Source organism: Cydia splendana, chromosome 12 (genome assembly GCF_910591565.1).
Source record: "Cydia splendana chromosome 12, ilCydSple1.2, whole genome shotgun sequence".
NCBI classification, from domain to species: Eukaryota; Metazoa; Arthropoda; class Insecta; order Lepidoptera; family Tortricidae; genus Cydia; species Cydia splendana.
The window spans coordinates 14,035,163-14,058,516 of NC_085971.1; the positions used below are offsets into that span (position 1 = coordinate 14,035,163).

The 23,354-nt window shown below is 34.9% G+C and overlaps 1 protein-coding gene across 1 annotated transcript in view; it reads right to left on the reverse strand.

Annotated features, from left to right (window-relative positions):
• LOC134795716 (C-type lectin 37Db) overlaps positions 1-23,354 on the reverse strand; it is a 49,000-nt gene that overhangs the window by 20,229 nt on the left and 5,417 nt on the right. The window contains exons 2-3 of the mRNA XM_063767665.1: positions 19,226-19,475; positions 10,079-10,179 (exon numbers count right to left, since the gene is read on the reverse strand). Coding sequence (XP_063623735.1) covers positions 10,079-10,179; positions 19,226-19,334 — 210 coding nt within the window. The 5' untranslated portion in view covers positions 19,335-19,475. The remainder of the gene's footprint in view (positions 1-10,078; positions 10,180-19,225; positions 19,476-23,354) is intronic.

The following is a 23,354-nucleotide window of genomic DNA, read 5'->3' on the forward strand; positions in this document are numbered from 1 at the left end:
ATTAGTCCCTGGTGTTCACTTAATTATACGGCAAATGATGATGAAGGAATTTCCTTTTCGGAGTTGCTCCTTTTGACTCACAGATTGATTTAGGAAGGGGACCCAATCGAATTTGTGATGCAAAATTTTGACTTAAGGGGGGGTGCCCCCCGAATTTTATAAAAAATAAAGCCACTACATTGATCGAACGCAGTCATGTTTCGGCGCCAATAAAAATGACGTAGTTACTATTAAACATCCGCTGTTAACCTCAGTCCCTTTTAACACCATGGCTATTTTACGTAGGTAACACTCCAAAGTAAACCTTATTTGAATGCATGAGAGATTACTATTAAACGGCAACCGCGCGCGTCTGTGGACCTCTTTCGCGGTCAAAGGGTTAACCATAAATTATTGCTACTTTTACTACATGCACGAATGTTTTGTCACATGTCAGACAATGGAGGTTGAAAGGTTAAGCACCATTTCTCAATGCGCCAACAGAAAACTATTAAATTTGACGGTTTCACCAACTCACATTGCGTTAGGCCAAAAACGTATACTATAAGGTAATTCGTCAGTAACTGGCCACCGGTCAATAACTGGCCACCCTAAACTAAAAATGAATTCTATTCACCTACTGAACGGAATTCATTTTAGTATAAGGTTTCAATAACTGGCCAGCCTTCAATAACTAGCCATCTTATACTAAAATGAATAATGATAATAGGTGAATAGAATACTTACATTTTTAGTTTAGGGTGGCCAGTTACTAACAGGTGGCCAGTTACTGGTGAATTACCCTAATCTGTTTTTTTATTGGCACCCTTAGGAAATAGGATGGTACGCTCATTTGTTTCTTTCATAGAAAATTCATGGCGTAGTACTTTAAGAAATAGACAGCAGTATTTTCTTTTTGGTAAAACCTTAAAAATGAAAGCAATGTTTTTGGTAACAGTAGGTATATATTCACATGACTACAAAAAAGTGAGAAATAGCGATACCTACTACCAGCGACCTGACAACTTTTTCTGTTTGAAATGCATATATATGGAATATCCTCGCGGTGTAGCATTACGTCTCCTTGTCATTACACTCATGAATGACCGATAAATGCAGTTACGTCAACACGTGCGCATCTTGTCGTTACGCCACGAATAGGGAATATTACGCGAAACTCTGTGTAAGAGGCGCCACTTCCACTATCCGTCACAATCTGGGGGTCTACCGCGAAACAAGAAAATCGAAATTTCCTTATCTAACCTCTCTGTCACGTTTGCATATTCGAGCGACAAAGAGGCAGATAACTAAATGTCGATTTTCGCGTTTCCCGGTAGGCCCTTTTGTTAACAAACCGCCTTGATGCATCAATGTCATATTTTATTGTCTGTGAAAACTTGTCAAAAAACAGTTTAAGGCACAGTATGTATAAGTTACTCTATGGTTCACTAGAGGAGCTAGTGCTGCACTCTGGCGGCAGAACATTGCAGCAATACCCCCTATTAAAACAGCGTAACACCCAGTAGAAATTATAAACCTATATGTGTTCAAATGTTTCCTATTGTTTACTTATTACAATGAAGTAAGGTACTAAATTGCATAGATATTTACAAAATAAAGAGCTTTGAGACATTTTAATGATCCAACGTAATGATGGATGTGTGGCTTTCTCTGGCACACCCACGGCGTTTGCGCATTGTTCGATTATATTTAAATTAATACTTCACTTTCTATCACTTGCAACAGGTGTCAATGCTACCAAACAAATTGCACTGTCATTGTCTCTGTTCGGCTCGCCCACTAATTACTAGACTTGTTCTGAGACAATTCTGTGCGGGCGCGTTTTATGTAACAGTTGCCTTTGTTACTTTGTCTATGGTATTATGGATGTATTTTCACTAACATCAATTACTTATTGTATATATAATCTCACTTATACCAGGCGTGGCTCACTCCGCGATTTCGTCGCTTTGCTACAGGTAGCTAAAAGTACATCCGTTCCACACCAATTTTGGGGAAAGCCATAAGCCGCGTGTGGCGCTGTCGCCACCTAGCGGCCATATCTGTGCTGATCGTAACAGACGCGTTTTGTTAGAGTGTGAGTCTTCTGTACTATTATTTATTCTGTGCTTAAATACTAGGGTTTTAAAATTAAGCTTGTAGAGACGTGGTGGCGACAAATGCATTGGCATTTGCAATTATTATTTACTAGCTTTTCCCCGCGACTTCGTCTGCGTGGAATTAGTGACAGCAGCTAAAGTAGGTATAGCGCCTGAATAATAGCAATTATTCAATTCGCGCATTGCTTAGGTGCTTCAATTATTAGGCAATTCATTAACTCTTTCAATTCCACCCCCCTCTGCACTCTCTTCACGGATGATTTCCGACATAAAAACTATCCAATGTCCTTCCCCGGGGCTCAAACTATCTCTATACCAAATTTCAACTAAATCGGTTCAGCGGCTTAAGCGTGAAGAGGTAATATGGATTTGTAATTTAGCTCTTATAAATTCAAAACCTATGTATATTATTCTTAAACCAGTTTCCGTTTGTTTATTACTTTCCGTCTCACTTTGTCGCTCTGATAATATTAGTAGGGATATAATTGTTTTCAAAATCTTCGATTGAACTTGAAGCAAACAATTAAATTTAAATTTCTATCTCCCTAATTTGATGGGTACCTACTTCAAATATATAATTTCCGTTTGTCATTTAATTTTCGCCGATGGAGAAATTAATTCGTTTCTAATTATGATTTCAACACCTTAGATTTTTAATTAAAATTATCGCAAATTGTCTGCGAAGACAGTTGATTTTTGCTTTAGTACGTGCATATTTTATCTCATTTATTTCAATGTCATATTTTGCTAAGATATTTAAAATTTAACTATAGTTGTAATTCACTTTATAACAATTTAAAAGAATAAAAAGGGCAATAAATTGATACAGAATATAAAAACTAAAGAAATAGTGACCATGTCCTTAACATACCTTATTTTTTTATAATAAAGCATAACGTATATAGAACTGTGCAGTGTGCATGCACAATTGCACATACATATTTTATGCAGTGTTTAACCACTGTACACTATAGGTACTGAGTTGATGAAAATGATAACAATGGATTAAATGGGTCAATTTCTGAACACGAATTTTTTTCTGTCCGTGATGAAAATCGGGGGTTAGCATCAGATAATACTTACCATTTTTTTTTACATAAAGAAGTCACACTTTCACACCGAGTTCCATATGAATTCACTGATTAATTGGTTTTTAGAGTACACTTAAAAATACATAAAGGCTCAAATTACTACTCCCGTGCCCTGTCCGGAATCTACTTTTGAGCATAATGAAAAATCCTACGAAAAATTGTACATTAGTATCACTAATTTAGTATCAAATACTTAAACTAGATGATATTTACTATCACTGAGCACATACACTATTAACTTCATTGTGGTAAATAGCTCGTGATCGATGTTTAAATATTGAATAGAATCAGGCGTTACTTTGCGGAAATCCATACTAATTAAAACCAAAATATTACTTTGCTAATCCGCGAAAAGATAACGTGCTAGTCAATCAGTGCTAACCCGTTATACTTACTTGCGTATTTTTACATGCAATTAATATTCCCACCCTCCCACCGCAAAAATAAATACGCAAATAAATATAACAAACCACCACCAAAAGAATAAACCTCGACACGTGTTTCGCCTCTCTACGAGGCATCCTCAGGAGTTGTTGACGGTCTGACGCCCGGCAACGGAATGACCTGTCTAGAATGGTCGCCCATATTTATACCTTGACCACTCCCCCTACCGTGCAAGTGTGAGTGAGATGGAAAAATTCGTAATAACGGCGATGACGCAACATTCAATTGTTCGTTAAGAATCATGCCCCTATTGTTGTACCTAATTATTTCCAGTTGTTCCAGAACACCCAAACGCAATCCCTTTTCGCAAACATGTAAAATATCAAAAGAATGATTCTCAGATACAGGTCACACTTTATCTGAGAATCATTCTTTTGATATTTTACATGTTTGCGAAAAGGGATTGCGTTTGGGTGTTCTGGAACAACTGGAAATAATTAGGTACAACAATAGGGGCATGATTCTTAACGAACAATTGAATGTTGCGTCATCGCCGTTATTACGAATTTTTCCATCTCACTCACACTTGCACGGTAGGGGGAGTGGTCAAGGTATAAATATGGCCGACCATTCTAGACAGGTCATTCCGTTGCCGGGCGTCAGACCGTCAACAACTCCTGAGGATGCCTCGTAGAGAGGCGAAACACGTGTCGAGGTTTATTCTTTTGGTGGTGGTTTGTTATATTTATTTGCGTATTTATTTTTGCGGTGGGAGGGTGGGAATATTAATTGCATGTAAAAATACGCAAGTAAGTATAACGGGTTAGCACTGATTGACTAGCACGTTATCTTTTCGCGGATTAGCAAAGTAATATTTTGGTTTTAATTAGTTTAAATATTGTCCGAGCGCGCGAGTACAATTTCGTCGGCAAAACTCAAAGGGCTCTGACAGCCGACGTCTGTATTTGAACCGCCTCGTGTCCCGCCTCACCTGTACGGGCAGTATTCGGCTGTCTCTCAAAGCAAGCGGATGTACGTCAAGCCGCGGCGTGTTCGAGCAAATCGCGTAATTATTTCGGAATCCGGGTGGGCGACAATTTTTTTCTAATTTCGATGCCCCTTATAAATTTTATTTCCCACATAGCTTTTCAATAACAATTGTCATATTTAGGAGCCCTTTATGTATCTTTATGTTAGCGATAACATAACAGTTTGGTCAAACACGATTTAAATTTTTGGCGAATTTTTTTATTACGAATTCTAATTTCCGTGTCCTAATTCCCATGGAATAGTTACCTAAAACAGCTGATTAAGTGGCACGGGAATTAGGAAGTATTACATATATTGTCAACAAATCTTTTATTGGGGGCACTGTAAGTTAATTGGCAATGTTTACGTCATATTATTATTATATATATATATGTATATTGGCATTGAATATATATTATATGTAATAACAATATGACGTATATCTTTGTATTTTACATTTAAGAAAATCTTAAAGAATGCACAAAAATCTGTGAACGGTTTTTAGTATAAGTACTATAGTACATACAGGGTGGACCCGAATAACCTGGGCAATTTTAATACGTAAGGTAAGGTGGGGTAAGACGACACCGGGGTAAGACTCACTTGTATGGAATCCTCGTACTGTTAGTCTTGTCCCACCTTACCTTATTCATTGATCATATTATAAAATTAAAATATTATATAAACATAAAACTATTTTTGGAATTATTACATATTATAATACCTGTACCTAAGGTTACATAAAACAAAATGAATCAAATTTGCAATGTTCTTTTTTGTAAATTAGACAGCTGACAGCGTATGCCGTATAAAGTTTGAACATCTGGGAGACCGAGCTTTGCTCGGAAAACATATACCTACCTAAAAACTAAAAATGCGCGTTTTCCCAGAGATAACGGTGTACCCTTGTTTTGCCGACAAACTTTTCATCGAATATTATTTCATCAACAACGATTCATCGAAACGTTAGTACTAGTAATATTGTTTGGTGTTGTTTTGTTTCATATACCATTTATTTCAATTTTTCTTACTGCGTAGAAATACTATTCAACGAATATTACTTGATCGCTAATTCGTTTCAAATTATTTTAATTGACACTACTACTAAACATTGCAATTCATTTGTTCGACGTATTACTTTAATACATTTTTATATGTCGTACATTTATACATTTTTCTGTTGTAAGAATTTTAGATTTAGGTTAGGTTAGAACTGCGACCCTACACAGAAACGAACGGCTATCAAAGTCGGTTTGATTAGGTTAGAACTGCGACCCTACATAGAAACGAACGGCTATCAAAGTCGGTTTAGGTTAGGTTAGAACTGCGACCCTACACAGAAACGAACGGCTATCAAAGTCGGTTAAGGTTAGGTTAGAACTGCGACCCCACACAGAAATGAACGGCTTTCAAAGTAGGTTTTGGGTTTGGTTACAACTGCGACCCCACACAGAAACGAACGGCTTTTAAAGTAGGTTTAGGTTAGGTTAGAATAGCGACCCCACATAGAAATGAACGGCTTTCAAAGTAGGTTTAGGTTAGGTTAGAATTGCGACCCCCACAAAAACAAACGGCTTTCAAAGTAGGTTTAGGTTAGGTTAGAACTGCGATCCCACACAGAAACGAACGGCTGTTAAAGTAGGTTTAGGTTAGGTTAGAATTGCGATCCCACACAGAAACGAACGGCTTTCAAACTAGGTTTAGGTTAGGTTAGAACTGCGACCCTACACAGAAATGAACGGCTTAGTAAGTAAAATTATTGTTACCAACCTATTTATAATTTGCCCAAAATGAAAATGGCAGCCTTGTAAAATTATATCTTCAAAATTAGAGCACATAGCTATAATCGCGCAGAATGAGCCGACTGACGTGATTGCGTTTAGTTTCGATAACGAAATATTACAAATTGAAATAAGTTTACGCGTAATAAATTTTATTAAATACAATCCAAAATGAAATAAGAAAACCCGTAAAGAAATACCACGATATAAACTACATACAAAATAACTCAAGTACCAATTAAAAGTCCCCGATTTAAATTTACTAGTATCGATTCTTCGACGCAATAACTTGTCGATGAAATGAAAATACTTGAAACGTTGTCTTCGAAATAACATTCGATGAAATGTCTGTCGGCAATTCAAGGGTAAACCAGAGATAACACCTAGCTAGATCGATTTTTCACCCCAGAAAACCCTCATAGTTCCTCATAGTTGTTATAAATTAGCTTTTCTAATACAAGAATAATTAAATATATCCTATTCTTACTATATTATAAATGCGAAAGTATCTCTGTCTGTCTGTCTGTTATCTTGTCACGCTTAAACCGCTGAACCAATATCATCTTGATGATATTTGGCATGGAGATAGTTTACCCCACCTTACCTCATATGTGGTCAAACAATTTTTTGTGTTATGAATTTATGAAGGCAGCATATTCGATTTCTTCAGATTAACTTACACAATAACTTCTTCTCACTGTGCCCCTATTTATTTCTTAGTATCATTTCCTATACGGTCATATACCAGATCATACACCTTGTACCTATCTACATGCAGATACATAATGACACTTTTTAATGAATAGTTTTGTATGTAAGGCGGACAAGTTTACGCAACTACTCAAAGTATTCTTTTGAAATATGTACATTTTACTAAGAAAGAGAGATTAGTTGCCATTAAAATAAAGGAAACGATTAGTCAAATACGTAGTTTTTAGTGTATCATACTTTCGTAGATTTGTCGTCCGAAACTAAAATTAAAGAAGGTAAATATGTTCGATGCCGCTTCATTATGGTTGCAGTATATTATTGTAGATTAAAATATACATAAATAATAGTTTTAACTACCAAAATAAGTTAAGAAAACAATTCCTGGGCCATGTTCTAATTTCCGTGCTAGTAAAATCTAATTCCCATGGACACACTAATTCCCGTGCCCTGACCAAAATTTTAAATTGAAATAACTTTTATAGTTTTATGAATATTTTTATCCAATAAGAAAATTAAAGTTTATTATATTTTTTATCAAATTATCAGCATAATTTTTTTTGTGTAATGTTGGTATTTCAAAATTCCATGGGAATTAGACAAAAATGCTCGTTTGGTGAAATTGACCCAAATGAATATGAATAGGATTGTTATAAAATTAGACGGTAATTTGTCTCGTGTAAACTCTGGATTACTCGTCTCACAGTCAACATTCTGCCTCACAGTCGAGGAGTGTATAGATCTTTTCCCCAAAATCGTTAATTCCGCGTAGCAAATTTTCCATTCGCATTTTTTCCCACCCGAATTTCAACCCATACCGTTTTTTTGTCATTCGCATGTTTCTCTATTCTCAAATTATCGCAACATTTTTATTTCTTACGCTATCATTTTTTACCTTTCGGTTTGCCCTTCGGGCATCTGAAGCTACCTAACGAACCTTACTTACACTTCGCGGGGCTCCATCTAGCTAAGCTATAAACTAAAGGTTTTATTAAAAAAAAACAGTGCGGTGGGACCATTGTAATATTATCGCCTAAGAAATAAAAAGAATGCGAATAAGACGACTTGGAAAGTATTAATTATGAGAAAATTTTAACCTAAGAAATAAAAATGTTGTGATAAATGTCAGTAGGTCATATTTGATAATAGAGATATAAGCGAATGACAAAAAAGGGTATGGGTAGAAATTCGGGTGGGAAAAAATGCGAATGGAAAATTTGCTACGCGGAATTAACGATTTTGGGGAAAAAATCTATACACTCCAGTCGAGTCTGGCGAACAAAACTGTCAATGTACATATGGCGAGTAATTAGTGGATAAGGGCGTTTCTCAGAGATGACCTTCGGTGCCTGACTTCGGTGCCAAATTTTTTTTTAACATATTTGATATGCGAATTTATTTTCTAAAATCTAGCCTTAATATAAAAAATATTGGTAGTGGAGGCCTCCATTAGAACTTTATAGTTTTTAAGATATTTGAAATTTAAAAAACACCGAAATCATGTGCAGGCACTGAAATCAATTGGCGTCACCGAATTCAATAATGCATACACAAAAATCACATTTCAATTTTATATCTCAATCATATTACATTTTAATCATATTTTTCATTCTTATTTGATTATAGGCGATGTAACAAGGCTTATGATCTCGAAAGCTTACATAAATTTAATAGATATAGACCCAAGATTTTAAAATAACCTAATTACGGCTTGTAAAACAACATCTCTAGAAGATATCCCACACTATTTGACTGTCCTCATATAATAGGGTGATGGGCTATGTATGGTCCTGGAACGAGTTCAGACATGTCGACCACACATTAGTGCCATAAAGGAGAAGATGTTTGTTTCACACAATCCTACCACACACGCATAAAAAAAAACTTATGTTACCTACACCCGATAAACAAGAAAGTTTTGAGTGGTGTTCATGTGGCATCAAGACAGAGAAAGAAACATTGGGTCTACAAGTTTCAACACACGTCTGGTTTAAAAAATTACTCATAGTAAACTAGTGATTTTTTGTACCTATTATGACTTAATTTACTTACAAACATAATTTTACGTTTATACAACGTATCTTGCACTTTTTAGGTGTGATAAATTAGTACAACAAACTAGTTTACAAAGCAGGATTTGAATTCAGTTATCACTTTTTTGATATCGGTGAGTGATACAGAGGAGATGTAATAATGATGGATTTACGTACTTTCGAGGATTTCTTAATCACTTGCATAACGATAAATGCACTAAAACTTTCGGAGTAAATTGCACCACCGATCTCAAAAAAACATAGAACCAAACCCACCGAAGGACGGTGAAACCTTTAAAAAATCACTTTATTATACTGTGACTGTACCTCTACTCTATTCAACGGTTAAGGCACAACTAAAGCATACTATGTTTGAGACACTGAGTTCCTGGTTTACAAGTTTGAAGGAGTACCGACATGTTTTGCAAATTACACCGAAATCAGGCACTAGCCCCGGACACATCGTAAATTTGGTTTTATTCAATGAGTTGAGCAAACACATTATTGTGATATAAAGAATATGATAAGTTAACTAATACCTTATGCGTGAATACCCATAATAACTCCGATCTAATGCCCCATCTTGAGTAATAATTTTTTGTTTCATAAAATCTGGGTGCGGGACACTCCCACCGAACATCATTTTTGGCATTTGAATTTTTTTTTCTTGTATTATATAAATAATAAATAAATAATTTGATAGTGTCCCAGATTAATATAGGCTGAAGATCATGCCTAAATTAATTCAGATTTATTGAACAGTAAATTCAATAATTTATTGCCCCGGACACGTAAAAATGGCCCTCCTGAGAAATGCCCAATTTAAGCATTGGCAGCCAGATCTGTGGCTAATTCTCATCATTATAAGGTTAGTCCGCCAGACACTACTTTTGTCGGATCTGTAGATACATGTAGGTAGGTATATAATAGAAACTATTAAAATACATGTTTACCTTGAAGAATATTCCTAGATAATATCTCTTTTCCCCCGTCTTGAGCAGCGGCATGGTCCACCGCGTGACTCCGAGCTCATCGTCGCTGCAGCTCGAACATTCTGAGGATAATAGGAAAAGCAGTTTAGCAAAGCATTAGGCTAAAACCCTCATTTAAATACATATTAACATTTCCACCATTTAAAGCGAGGGTGAATAAACAAGAGCAGTTAACAATAGTAGGTACATGAAATATTTTTATTAAATATATTTTGAAATGAAACTATATTATTCAAGGATTGTAGATTCTCATACACCCAAAATAAAACCTGCATACTCGTAGGATGTTTTTACATGATTCCATCTAATTCTACCTAATAGTAGGTACTTAAGCAATTTTTTTATTGTGTTTGATTTTCAACTTTTAGAATTATGTTGGACTGGAAACTCACTATGGTAATTCGTTAATGTGAATTTACGCAGGAATACCAAGGTTAAAATCGAATTGATAAAAAATACCGCGTATGCATGATGTAACACTAAGATGCTTGACATCTTTTATTAATGATGCAGTGCAAAAAATCTAGGCTAAACCAGTTCATAGCAGAATTCTACAGCAAAAATACATCATTAAGAATTTACGGTCTCTGACTCTGACCAAAGCTTTTCAAAATGGATTCTTAAATTCACTTTGCCGATACAGTTTTCTGATTCGCGGGACAATAAAGAGAAAACTCCGCGGTTAACGAGGAGCCAGATGGTATCAAAATAAAAGTAAACATTTTAAAAGTGGAATGTTCAGCCCACTCAAAAGGCATCTTGCTTTTACCACTTGACCTGGCAACGAGAAGTTTTACGGAAAATATTGTAAGAAACGGCTACATTGAAAAGTTAAAAGGACCGGTATGACTTGTCATCAAATATACGATGCAATGTGTTTGTTTATTGTTTATTATATTACGCGTTTTCAAGTATGTGTTTACGGGCCTCATATAAACTTAAATGGCGTTTTAAAGAAACTTATATTTTTGTGCTCTGTCGATAAGATTGCTTTGGGCACTCAATAAAATACGAGAGAACAGGCTAAGTACTTATGTTTACATTGGTTGTTGTGCATTTATTTTCCTTTCTTCATTGAATATGTATCGTAATAAATAAAAACAATTGGCATGTTTACTGTTGTACAGTATCTACTTGACGATGTACTTTTAGCACGTAGAAGTTTTAAGTAAGTACGTTTTAAAAGAAGTACATATTAAGAAAACATTAAACGTAATATATTACATGGAACTTATTTTACTATCGTATCGTTTAATTACGCCCATTTATAAAACGATCAAGTACTAGTCAGATGTGGATTTTATATATTGGTACTAATTAAAGAATTGTCGGTATGTTTGTTGTTGAATATTTATTTCCGAAAATTTATTAAACGTGATTGAGTATTTTTAAAATGATCTAAAACTAAAAACAGAAGCAACGATATAATTTGTTTCTACTACTTGTAAATTAATCTATTAAAACTGGTAATATAAATGCAAATTACACGACTTCTTGGTCAATGTTTGATGAAGTTGTTAGGTACTTAATATATATCCATGTAATATACATATTACGATATATAAGTATATGTATAGTCGCATCAAAAGGGTTGTCTTTATCTTTATGTTGTGTAATATGTATTTAAATAAAATGTAGTGTATTTAATTTTGCGCTACTCAGAAGGTGACATTCGGATAGCAATCCGTCACCCATTTTATCTACGTAATTGACAGTGACAGCGCCCGGGTCAAGGCTGCAGCATAATGCAGCTGCACTTGCCATCTGAATGTCACCTAAATGTGTTCCGTTACGCACTGAAAATCAAAATTTGAATTATTCGGACCATATTTAAATGACGTATGCTATTGGCAGAAATGTGAATGATGCAAAGATACCTTCGCTAGAATATGCAAGAGCGATAGAGAGGCAGATAACGAAATTTCGATTTTCGTTTAGCATGGTGGAGCCTCAGTTGTGTGCCCAACAACAACACATGTATCAACAGCAGCACTCTTAAGTCTAAACTAACCAATTGTAGTTCTTATTACCTTGAAATAAAGTACACAAATGGTCAGCCAGCGTTGACGACAGTAGGCCGTTATTACGTTACGCAACAGTTGCCCAATTGACGCAGATGACTACCTACTCCAACTATTTAGACCATATTCGGCTCATTTGGAATGTTAGAAAGTTCAAGAGTATCTCTAAGTAGGCAGTGTAATTGTGTTATCAAAACATTGTGCTTTTGCTGCTTATTTTCTCTGTTCTGACACGAAATGGTGTTGTGTAATGACGCATCAATTTAGTGGCTACATACACGCGATACTTGTTATTTTGCTCACCTATTTTTAGGCTGAGAATTGTTAATGGATTAGCCGAAAAAAATTGTCAAGTAGGTACGTTAAACAGTCTTACCCCCTTATTCATAACGCGCTACAAACCTCAATTAGCTAATAATCGTTTGTCCTTATCTGTCATTTGACTTATGTATTTGTAAGAAAAGGATATAACATAATTTAACGAAATCACTCCCGTATAGTTTGATGAATAAGGGCGTAAGTGTTTATCACGTTTATATTTCGTGTAGTGGTCAATATTGGTCTATCTATGCACATTGATGTAGGTATAATGCGCAATTAATGGGTCAAAAAACGAAAATATAAATGGCTCTGAGAATATGTCTGCGGTTGCGTCTAATTGCCATGACTCTTTTCATACATTTTGTATGAATCGTGGCAATTAGATGAATTAGACCGCAGACATATTTATTAAGAATGACCGCAATGTATTATTTATGTATCTACTACCTATGCTAAATCGTAAATCAGACACTGCCACTGGCATCAACCTTAAATCATTGACATTGTAATTAAGTTGACAGTACAGTAATTAGAATGAAATGAAATATTAATAAAATTGAAATGAAACCATGGAATGACAATAATATTCATGTCATTCTTACTGATAGTGTCCACGCCTTTCTCAAGTCGAGTTCTTAGTAAGAATGTATGTTTTTTTACCTAGCAAAAATAATTATATATTTTTTACTGAAATGTAAATTTACACTTCACTAGTTATCTGCACGTCGATACCGGCGTGAAATATTAACAGCTTTTCAACAGAGAAATATTTCCAGTTGTCATTGACTCAAAGGTGTTATCAGTACTAACAGAAACACTTTTGACTGAACATCAGTGGACCTTATATATTGGCAATAAGGCTTATGTCAGTTAATAGTATAAACGATGGAACGATAATCTCAGTACCGCTTTATAATTGTATGTTGGGGCTGATTGCGTGACCTTTCGGAGTAGATCTACTTTCGTAAACGATGACATTTCCGTGTTTCCGTGTTATGTAGTTTAAACTTTTAAATTTCTGTCTTTATTTCACGGATCTGGGTGATTCACGGTCGCAAATAAGTTTGGCCTGGTATACTTGTTATAGTTTCCACGTGGGACTCTGGATTTTAACCACGCATTTATGAAGTCAAAAAAGTATTAAACAATGTTATATGACTTAGGCCAATTAAGCCGAAGTGGCCGAAACAAACAATGCCATATTGCATGCTCGACATATTATTACTTAAATTATATGTACCTATAACTATATTTGTAAAATCATCAATAAAACTGAAGCTATAAAAAATACTGTATGATGAAATGGAGACATTTCAAAATTTTCTTCATAAACTAGTAGAAACTTTTTTCAAACATTACAGATTCTGGTCTTAATTTGATATCATTTTGACATCACTCGCAGCATAAGCGCTTCAGGTATCAACGTAAACAAAACACATTTCCCTGTACCCTTAAACTCGACACGGATCCACTGCATCATTATTTTTCCAGGTCAGTAACGTATTAAACCTAGTAAAAATATGCCTTATACCCTTCGAATAAGGGCCAAGGTCTGGAAGGCCTGGATCCGTTGGAGCGTAGCTAGTAAATCAAACTGGAGGTATGCGATAACAAGCTAGCAGCCGGTGTTCCTATTGAAGAAACTTAATTGTGAGTCGGACATTCCAGTAAGCCAGCAGAACTGCAAACTTAGATTCGTAATAGTTAGTAGGTAAATTGCTTTGTATTCATTAGAGGGCTCTGAGTATTTAGTAACTGGAGCCTTGGCTGTCATTTTCTGTAGAAAACAGTCTGCCGATTTTTGCGGGGAAGGGCCATGTCAAATGTATGGCTATATATTTGTACATGATTTGTACGTAACGTACAAATAGCCATGACAGATAAACGTCAGTCCATACAAAAGTTTGCACAACTGTGCAAGGTTTTCGGCAGAGGAGTCAGCTCTTAAAGGCGACTCCGGTTATTAAATGCTCTAAGTTAGAGGGTCAAAAGGCTAAAAGGAAGATAAAGGAAGCGTTGGAAAGACTACATCGAGGATGGCCAGAGATAGGGCGAAATGACAAAAAATGGCATGATACAAGGGAAAATTTGAACGAGGTCGCTACACTACCAACGGAGCTCGGAGTTTACTCGTAAGCGGCTAATATATAATGCGTGATAAAATAACTGTCACTTTCCGCGTGATAAAATAACTGTCACTTTTTAACACCGCCGAATAGAAAATGACGGACACCGTTTTATCATGCTGTCACGTAGACAAGAACGACCATCATATCCGTACTGGACTATTTTTATGGCACTGTCGTCTTAAATACTATTGGTTGCAGTTTTTCCATTATTCCTTGAACGTTTGGCTCGCCTATATTTGGTTCATTTGGCAATAGTACCATACACGAACAGTTTTAAGTAGTTGAAGCTATGTATTTAATCACCGTAGTTTCCAGGATATGTCTTAACTATTCGCTAGGATTTTGTTACTCAAGCACTGAATTTAGCAATACATTTTACAGCAACTGAAATTTCTAGAACCATGAATCTAAAGGTTGCCTGGAAGAGATCGCTTTTTAGATAAGACCGCCTGTTGTTAAGCTCTATTTGAGTTGTTGTATTCATATTGTATTGTTTTCTGTATTGAGGTGTGCAATAAATACCTATTATTTGTATTGTATTGTACCTATCAAAGAATCTAAATGTCATAAAATTATTGTCTATGCGGTAACTGTAGGTAAACGGAAAAATTATATTCGCTAATCAGGACAATTATCGAGTTAATGAAACCGGTTTAATAACACCTACTTCACTCTTACCTACTAATAAAACGTCATCATTTGTGGCGTTCCATGCCTAAAGGGTCCTTATGCACATGGAGGATTTTATGGTCCTAATCAGCAGGCCCTCTTCACTAGTTGATGCTCTTTGAGATCAAACGTTATTAATATAATAAAACTACTAATCAAATTAAAACAAAAAAAAAACTTAATAGGTAGGAAATCTGCGGTAAATAGCAATTCTGCAGAATCCTATCATCCTAATGAGACAAGCTGTGATGTGAAAAATAGGGTAACACTTTGACGGCAATATTAAATCATAAAATATATCTCTGTCAAGCAATTTCTGTTAGTAGAAAAGAGCGTCTAATTTAAAAATGTAGGCGCGAACCTTATCGCCCCATAGAAAATTTGAATATCGCGCCTTTTTCTACTGACAAACCTGTTTGACCGTCCTTAACGTTTTGTATACTTATCTTAAAAAATATACAAAGTTCCGGCTGTCAAAAAACACTCGGTCATATTTTTTTGTTATCATTGTTATCAATGTATCTTTTTGCAGTGAAACTAGCCCAGTAACTAACTTTTAATCACTGGTTGTATTTCATATAGTTACGTGTTTCTGGTTTGTAGTTATAATTATATTTAATCTATATTTAATTACGTTTGCATAATTAACGGATAAGAACCAGAAACTATCGATGGCTGTCGTCATACTGTCTAGTTAGATATAAAACATATTATGTTTAATAATAATGTGTAGGTACTGTATTAAAAAATAACGACATTTTAAAAATATTGTAGTATATATTTTTGTAAAAAAAAATCAGACTACTTTTTATTGCCTACTGTATTCTGTATAAGATAGTCATATAAGTCATAGAGACGGTTCTAATGAGCTTAATCTCAATAGGCCTACCAGTAAGGTTTGTTTCATCCATTAATTGACATGGCACTGCATTATTTTTATATACAACGTTATGCAATCTTAAACTTTAATTAATATAGTTTTAGTAAAAGTTTATTAATTCTAGAAAAAGTAATTTGGTAATCGAAGGCGTAGTTAAGGGGCTACCCGAGGTTTTCATCGATTTTTGACATGTTTTGAATCGTATCTCCTTTTTTTTGCACTACAGATAGAATTATAAGACAAACGGTTATCGGTTTTTCAATCTTTTTTTACCTTCGGTTTTGTCTACCGGATTTTGAAAGAAATGAATACATATTTTTTTAAGATTTTTTTAAACATTGTCAAAATAAACACTTTTCTCGTATCTAGTTTGCCGTCTCGACGTCTCGAAAAACGAGTCCAGGGTTTTAATTTTAAACTAATTAAAATAAAAGTTATGGCCACAAAACCAGTTTAATAGCCTAAAATTGTTCAACTTTGTTGCCAAATATCTCGAAGACAATGAACTTTGAAGTAAATATGGGATACTATATTGCTTAAAGCCGTTGCTGTTAATATAATAAGCTACAAAAAACATTATAAAACTAAGGGATTCAGATCGAAGGTCATTGGCGTGTGGTAGCCCCTTAAAACTTAGGGCAAATTAATAGGGTACTTTTTTAAATTTAACGCGCAGTGCCAACCCTTGTGATCGATTTTCAAATTTTTAAGTGAATTTTCTCAAATGGTAACGGATTATTTATATAAAACTCAACATTTAAACCTACAATGAACGCTCGCCTTCATCTGGAGAGATATTCGTCATTTATAAATACAATAATAAACCTTGTAATACTATGTTCTGCGCGTCCCACTCGCACTCACATATTAGTGCGAGAAGGATGGACCGACCAGTTTTTAATTATTAATTGTTATCATACATTAAAACCTGAATACGCCTCGTATCAAATTACAATAATATCACCTGTCACATACGCGCCTTAGCTGACTCAATCACACATGACGAAACTAGGGATTATTGTAAAGGTTAAACCAATGTAACACATCATTCAATGGTTACCAAACTACTTTTTGTACATTATGTGCTAGCCTTTATAGCTCTGCCTATTTTAGACTGGCTGTGACTTATGTTGTAATAATGCAGTTTGTAATTAGATACTTGACGCTTTTAAGTCTAAGGGCGTAATGTACGCACGTATATACTCGTAAGTAGTGAACGAATAACTTTTCATCACACTCGCTCAGTAAATGTGGAATTGCACGCAGGTTTAGCGGGAGTTATAGAAAAAGCGTTTTCCCTAGGGAGTTATGAAGTTTCTAGTGCCATAATTAACAGTTTTTTGTCTTTATACTTCGTTTTTGTATCGCAAGTGTGATGAAAAACATTGTGTGTAACTCGGGGCGTAATAATATTGCAAACTCGAGTCTATCAATCGCTCCGGAAAGCCGTCGCGATTTAACTTACTCTCGTTTGCAATATTTAACTTACGCCCCATGTTGCACAATGTACTACCCCATATCCAAAATACTCATAACACACGGCTGTTTTTGAAATGTGATATGACTGATAAGTTCACGTATTCTATTGTTGTCTGGCAAATATTTATTGTTTGTTGTATCAAAAGGAATACAGTGATATTTTGTTACTATACGCTGCATGTGTCAAAATAAGGTCAATCGATTAAGCTAATTACTATGTTTTAATAAAAATAAATACAGAAGGTATTTTTATTTAACCGCTTTAATTAATTAATATTTATTAACATAGAAATCGCAATTTTTGAGAGTCAGCAGAGGTGATTACTAATCACATCTCAGAGGTTGTCAAGGACATTCATTGTTAAGCCATTTACAGTTTAATTATTCGTAAAGGACAATTTTCAAAATAGCTTTTATCTATAAAGCCAGAAGTACCTACTTCATACTTTAACAACATTTACGTGACGATATATTGGTGTCGGTTTTAGAAATATAAGCCAAAATTTGGTATCTAACTTTGTGTTCAAAGTATCCAAACTAGTAATTATTAATACTTTATTATGGTTTAGATATTATATGCTTAGATAATGTAAGGTCAGTATAAATTGAATCATTTGACTTACTCGCATTGGCCTACCTCTACCTCAACTCGAAAGCATTTCCCTTAACACTTTACCAGGCTGACATTTCAAAAAATAATAACAATCGAATGTCAGTCTTACTCATCGAAAATAGAACACATGTTTGAAATGCCGTATGTGGGCAATACTTATATATCCCTTAGCCTGGTAAAGGGTTAAAAGAAGAAAGCTATATACACAAAAAAATTCTAACCTTTTATTAATAAATATGTGTATGGTGGTAAAAATCGTAGGCTGGGTTGTGCTGTATACAGCAGAAAATAGTTCCCAAACAAAATGCAAAAAGACGAACAAAAATTCGATCAGGATTCTTATCATAGGTACACAGACAAGATTTTAAGAAACATGGACAGATAATAAAACCTCTACAGGCTTCGTCAACAAGTGCTTAATAAAATTACGGTAGCTGACACTTGATTGACATGCTGTTATAATATTATATGCTAGACTGGATAAACAGCGAAAGATTAGTATCTACTAGGAGAGAGATGTCGAAAATATCAGAAGTCTCAGAAGAAGGTGAGATAATGAAGATACTATAAAAATTTAAATTAACAGCTGGCGAGCCGTGTCAAAGTCGTATCATAACAAGATCAAAACTATACAACAACAACAAACAACAACAAATTAAAAATAACAAGAACAAATTTTAAATTTGTACCGGTTTCACTGAACGTAATCCTGATGTAGGTATTGAAGGTATATACATATGGCGAGACGGTGTGATAACATGTCTCTCTTTTTACGCAATTTATTATTTACTTCCTCGTTTTATTTTTTAAACGTTAATGTCTACACAGTTTAAATTAAGCACCTACCTATTGCATGTCAACATTTATTTAACTGAGTTAATTCCATAATTACTCATCACCATCAAATACCATCACACATCCAGTTTTAGACTTCAGTATCTTACAATCATTATACACCGTGTCACACATGCCCACAAACTTAATTAAAATATTTACCTGACTTGCTCCCAAGCCCTAGCGACGCCTGATAATTCGCCGTTTTCGTGTCCGCTATCCAGCTCATCAGCACAAGAATCGTACAACACAGAAATTGTCTTTGGCACATTTTTTACACTTTGTATCCACAGTTAGGTTTGTTATCCACTAGTTAAGTCCTAGGTGCAGTGATAGGTAGGCTTGCGCGTTAACTGACTTCAATTCGCATCGGTAACGTCTAAAACTTGAATGGCAGGTTGCGTCTGGTTTCCTAATGAGGCGACGTGTGGATGATCATTAATTACGATAGGTTTATATATGTAGCTGTGATTTAGTTTCTGTAATGTCGCTAGTGGTGACAAATGTATATTTTGTAGGTATCGTCTTGGGTCGTCCCATTCGTTTTTCGTCAAGTTCTTAAATTAGTCCTATTCTGCTTTCGTCACTCATTCTACATTGAAAGCCGCCGACAATTGTGACGAATGTAGAGTGAGTGACGACAGCAGAATAGGACTAATTTAAGAACTTGACGAAAAACGAATGGGACGACCCAGGACGATACCATTTTGTATTATATCAGTAAGGGTTGATAAGACTTGCTTATTAAATAATGCTCTTTTAATACGGCTAAAAATACTAGAAAGCCGATTTTTGGTCGAGAGATAAAATAACATTCTTATGTTGTGTATGATTGTTTCTTCTCAAGCTGTATACACCTACAGAGGTGTGCAATAAAAAGTATGCTATCTATTCTATCTACCTATCTATCTATAATGTGTAAGAAAAATTATAGAGTCAAACCAAAACTTGGCTTCCTAGTAGTATTACCCGAAAAATCTAAATGAGTGTTCGTAACCGACATTCTTATTTGATGAAATGCTCCTTCTATCTTCGTGGGAGAATTTTAAAATGTAAGTATACAAACATGTGAACTTGTGAAGGCACGCCTCTTCGTTACAACAAGTGCAATTATCAATGATAGTGCAACTTGATAAGCATCGGAGTATAAATTATAGTCAAAGATGAGATTGTACCAGCTTAAAATGTGAGAGCACCTTTATCCAATGGTAATTAGAACACGAATAGTCTCATGAACTGTCGCGATGTTTTTCTCAACAGCGGAGAAGAATATTGACTGGTAACGAATACCGTAAGATCATCATTTGTTTTTGTCATTAGGCATGTAATCTAATCAATTTACATCCTTCAAGGATATCAGAGTTTTAAAACCACTTATCTCGCTCGTCAATGAACTCTGACATTAATTCTATTTTTATGCCTATATTATAGACATGCCTTATACTTGTTATTTTTTATTGTTTCTGAATATATAACTGTTTATTTATATATCAGGTACAAAAACATGTCAAAAACAAGAAATAATAAAAACTTTAAATTACAATTAATCTAAATAATCTATTCAAAAATAAAACCACACACTAAACTAAATCTAAAAAAGGCCCCTGCGGCTAGGTCCAGAAGATGCTGGCTGCCTTAGGTACATGAATTGATACCAAACTGTTATACAAATCGTATACCTAAGCATAAAGGTAAGGACAGTTTTGTCCAACGAAAGTTCTGGGCCGGTGCCCTGTAGGTAAATCTATAAAACGGATTGCAGGCGGTTACGGATAGTTTTTGTTTCATAAACTAGGTGATGATGATGATGAAACTAGGCGTTCATTAATAATGTCAACTAAATTGGCATGCTGTTTTATGTACCTCTATTTTAAAAATATGATACTAATCTTGCTAAATTTATTGAAGTAAAAGTTAAGTTACAATTTAGTTTGTAACGTTATTAATCGATTAAGCCTCGTTCAAACAAGCCTTATTTGTCTGATCATAATATCAACATGCACTTATGTTGCAAAACAAATCATCCCACTCATGCGCAATGCGTAATTAGTGTCATCGAACAATGATCAAAACAAAACGTGTACGGTTATGAAATGATTAAGTGCGATAGTTAAATGAAAGTACGAAATGTATGTTCGCATTTACGTAGCGTCTTATTAGGCTGTTTACATACATTATGAGGACTTTATACAGCGCGCTTACAATGTTTTCTTTTTTTATCTGACTTGCAGGCCTATTCGGATTTCGAGATAATCACAAGATCTTGAGACGATTTAGAGATCAACTAGATCTACATTAGATATCGGCTAGATGTGACTTGGATATCTAAGTCATAACTTGTCGAAATCGTTCAAGAGGAGCTCCAGAATCGCGGAAACGTCAAATTTGACATATCTATCTTACAAATATCTTTATATTATCCGTATGGTAACTTGTTGAAGTCTAGTAGAAATCTAATTCATTTTCCGAATCGAGCCGTTGATCTCTATACCTCTGGGGCAGTAGATACAGTAGAGCAATACCTTTCCTCCACATCTCTGGGAATAGGTAACCCAGAATCCAGGACCCTTCCGAATCACACTTAAGTTCTGCGCGCGCTTGCAAGTTTTAGTCGCGATGTAGGGCTATATAATCGCACAATGTACGCACATATTTCTGATTCTAGTATCGCTCTTGCATATTTATTTATTTAATTTAATCTTTATTGCACATAAGGAAATACACTACACAAAAGGTGAACTTAATCGAGTATACCATATTCGAGTGTTAGAGAGCAAATTGAAGAAACAAATGATCGAAGATCGTGAGTATCATATTTATTGTAGATAGCAACACATAATCGCTGTGTGTAACCGGCGTTAGACGTAAATAAAATGTTTGGTTAGGTTAGGTTTAATAATTGCTATACCCACTCTCCTGTGTGTACATTGCTAGAGGTAATTATGTAAATCAAGTAATAGTAATTAAATAATAATTCCACTTTTTGGCAATGATATTTTAATTAACTTTGTAATGGAGACATACCGTTGCAAAACCGGTATCATTGTCAACAGAATCGCAATATGTACAATTTTAATACAAGTAATTTTTGCTACTGATCAAGTTGAGCTGTTTTTAAATTTTTACCAATTTATCAAACGTGACCTTTTCAACCTTACATTATGATTTCAAGAATGCCAGATTAATGTAATAAATTTGAGTGCTGACTGCACATAAGAAATGTATTACTAAAGGGGCCCACTGATTAACAGTCCGCCGGACGGTATCGGCCTGTCAGTTGTTCGGACCTGTCAAAATTTTGTTGTAACTGACAGGCCGATACCGTCCGGCGGACTGTTAATCAGTGAGCCCCTTAAAATGCTATTTCAAGGTTATTCAGTTATTCTAATCTAATAATGTGCATGCAAACTTTATTTAAATAATTATTTGTATAAATCGAAATAATGATAAGACACACAATCGAAATAGGTTTCCGGTTATTATTGCCGCTTATAGATACTTTTCTTCGAACATTTATGTATAATAATTTTGTCCCAAGACATTTGTAACAAGCCTAATCTTGATGCATTTTTTCGATACGGTGTTGCGGTTATTAACTTATTAAGTTATTATATACTGTATTGGGCACCTTTGCGCCGGGGATGACGCGGGGTGGGATATTTGACTGACTCAGTAGTCAGTCAGTCAGTACTGCTTTGTTTTTGACTTGTGTTTTTTTTTGTGTTATGTAACTTGTGTAAATGTAATGTAATTATGTGATGTATTTTATAATTAATGTAATTTTGGTGTAATGTTTTAATTTGTAATACTTATCTTTGATTAAAAAAATTAAATATACTGTATACCCACTGACTGCATTATCAGGTCTGTTCCAAGTCCGAAATAATGTAAGGATAAAAAAAAATTCAACTCCGCCTCCAGTACTTACAGTTAGCTAACAAAATTTTAATCAAATCGTTAAATAGATTTGATTCAAATATTGTTAACTAATCAGTTAATATTAACAAATAAACCTAATGAAAATACAACAGGGAAAAATAAGTATTAGCAAGTTCCAACAAAGTTAAATTGACGCACATCGATGTAATTGCATTCATCAACGTTGCAAACGACAAATTCCAGAGGATTATCGCAACATTTCAAGGTCTCCAGGAAAGTATTTAGTTGAGCAATTAATTAGTACTTCCCGGCGAGACGTCCGGCTCCGTGGCGCAGGAAATTGCACTTCTCGCCGCGGAAATGCATACTATTCTATTCCCATGCCTTACAGGCCAACTTGAGTTTTAGTTAT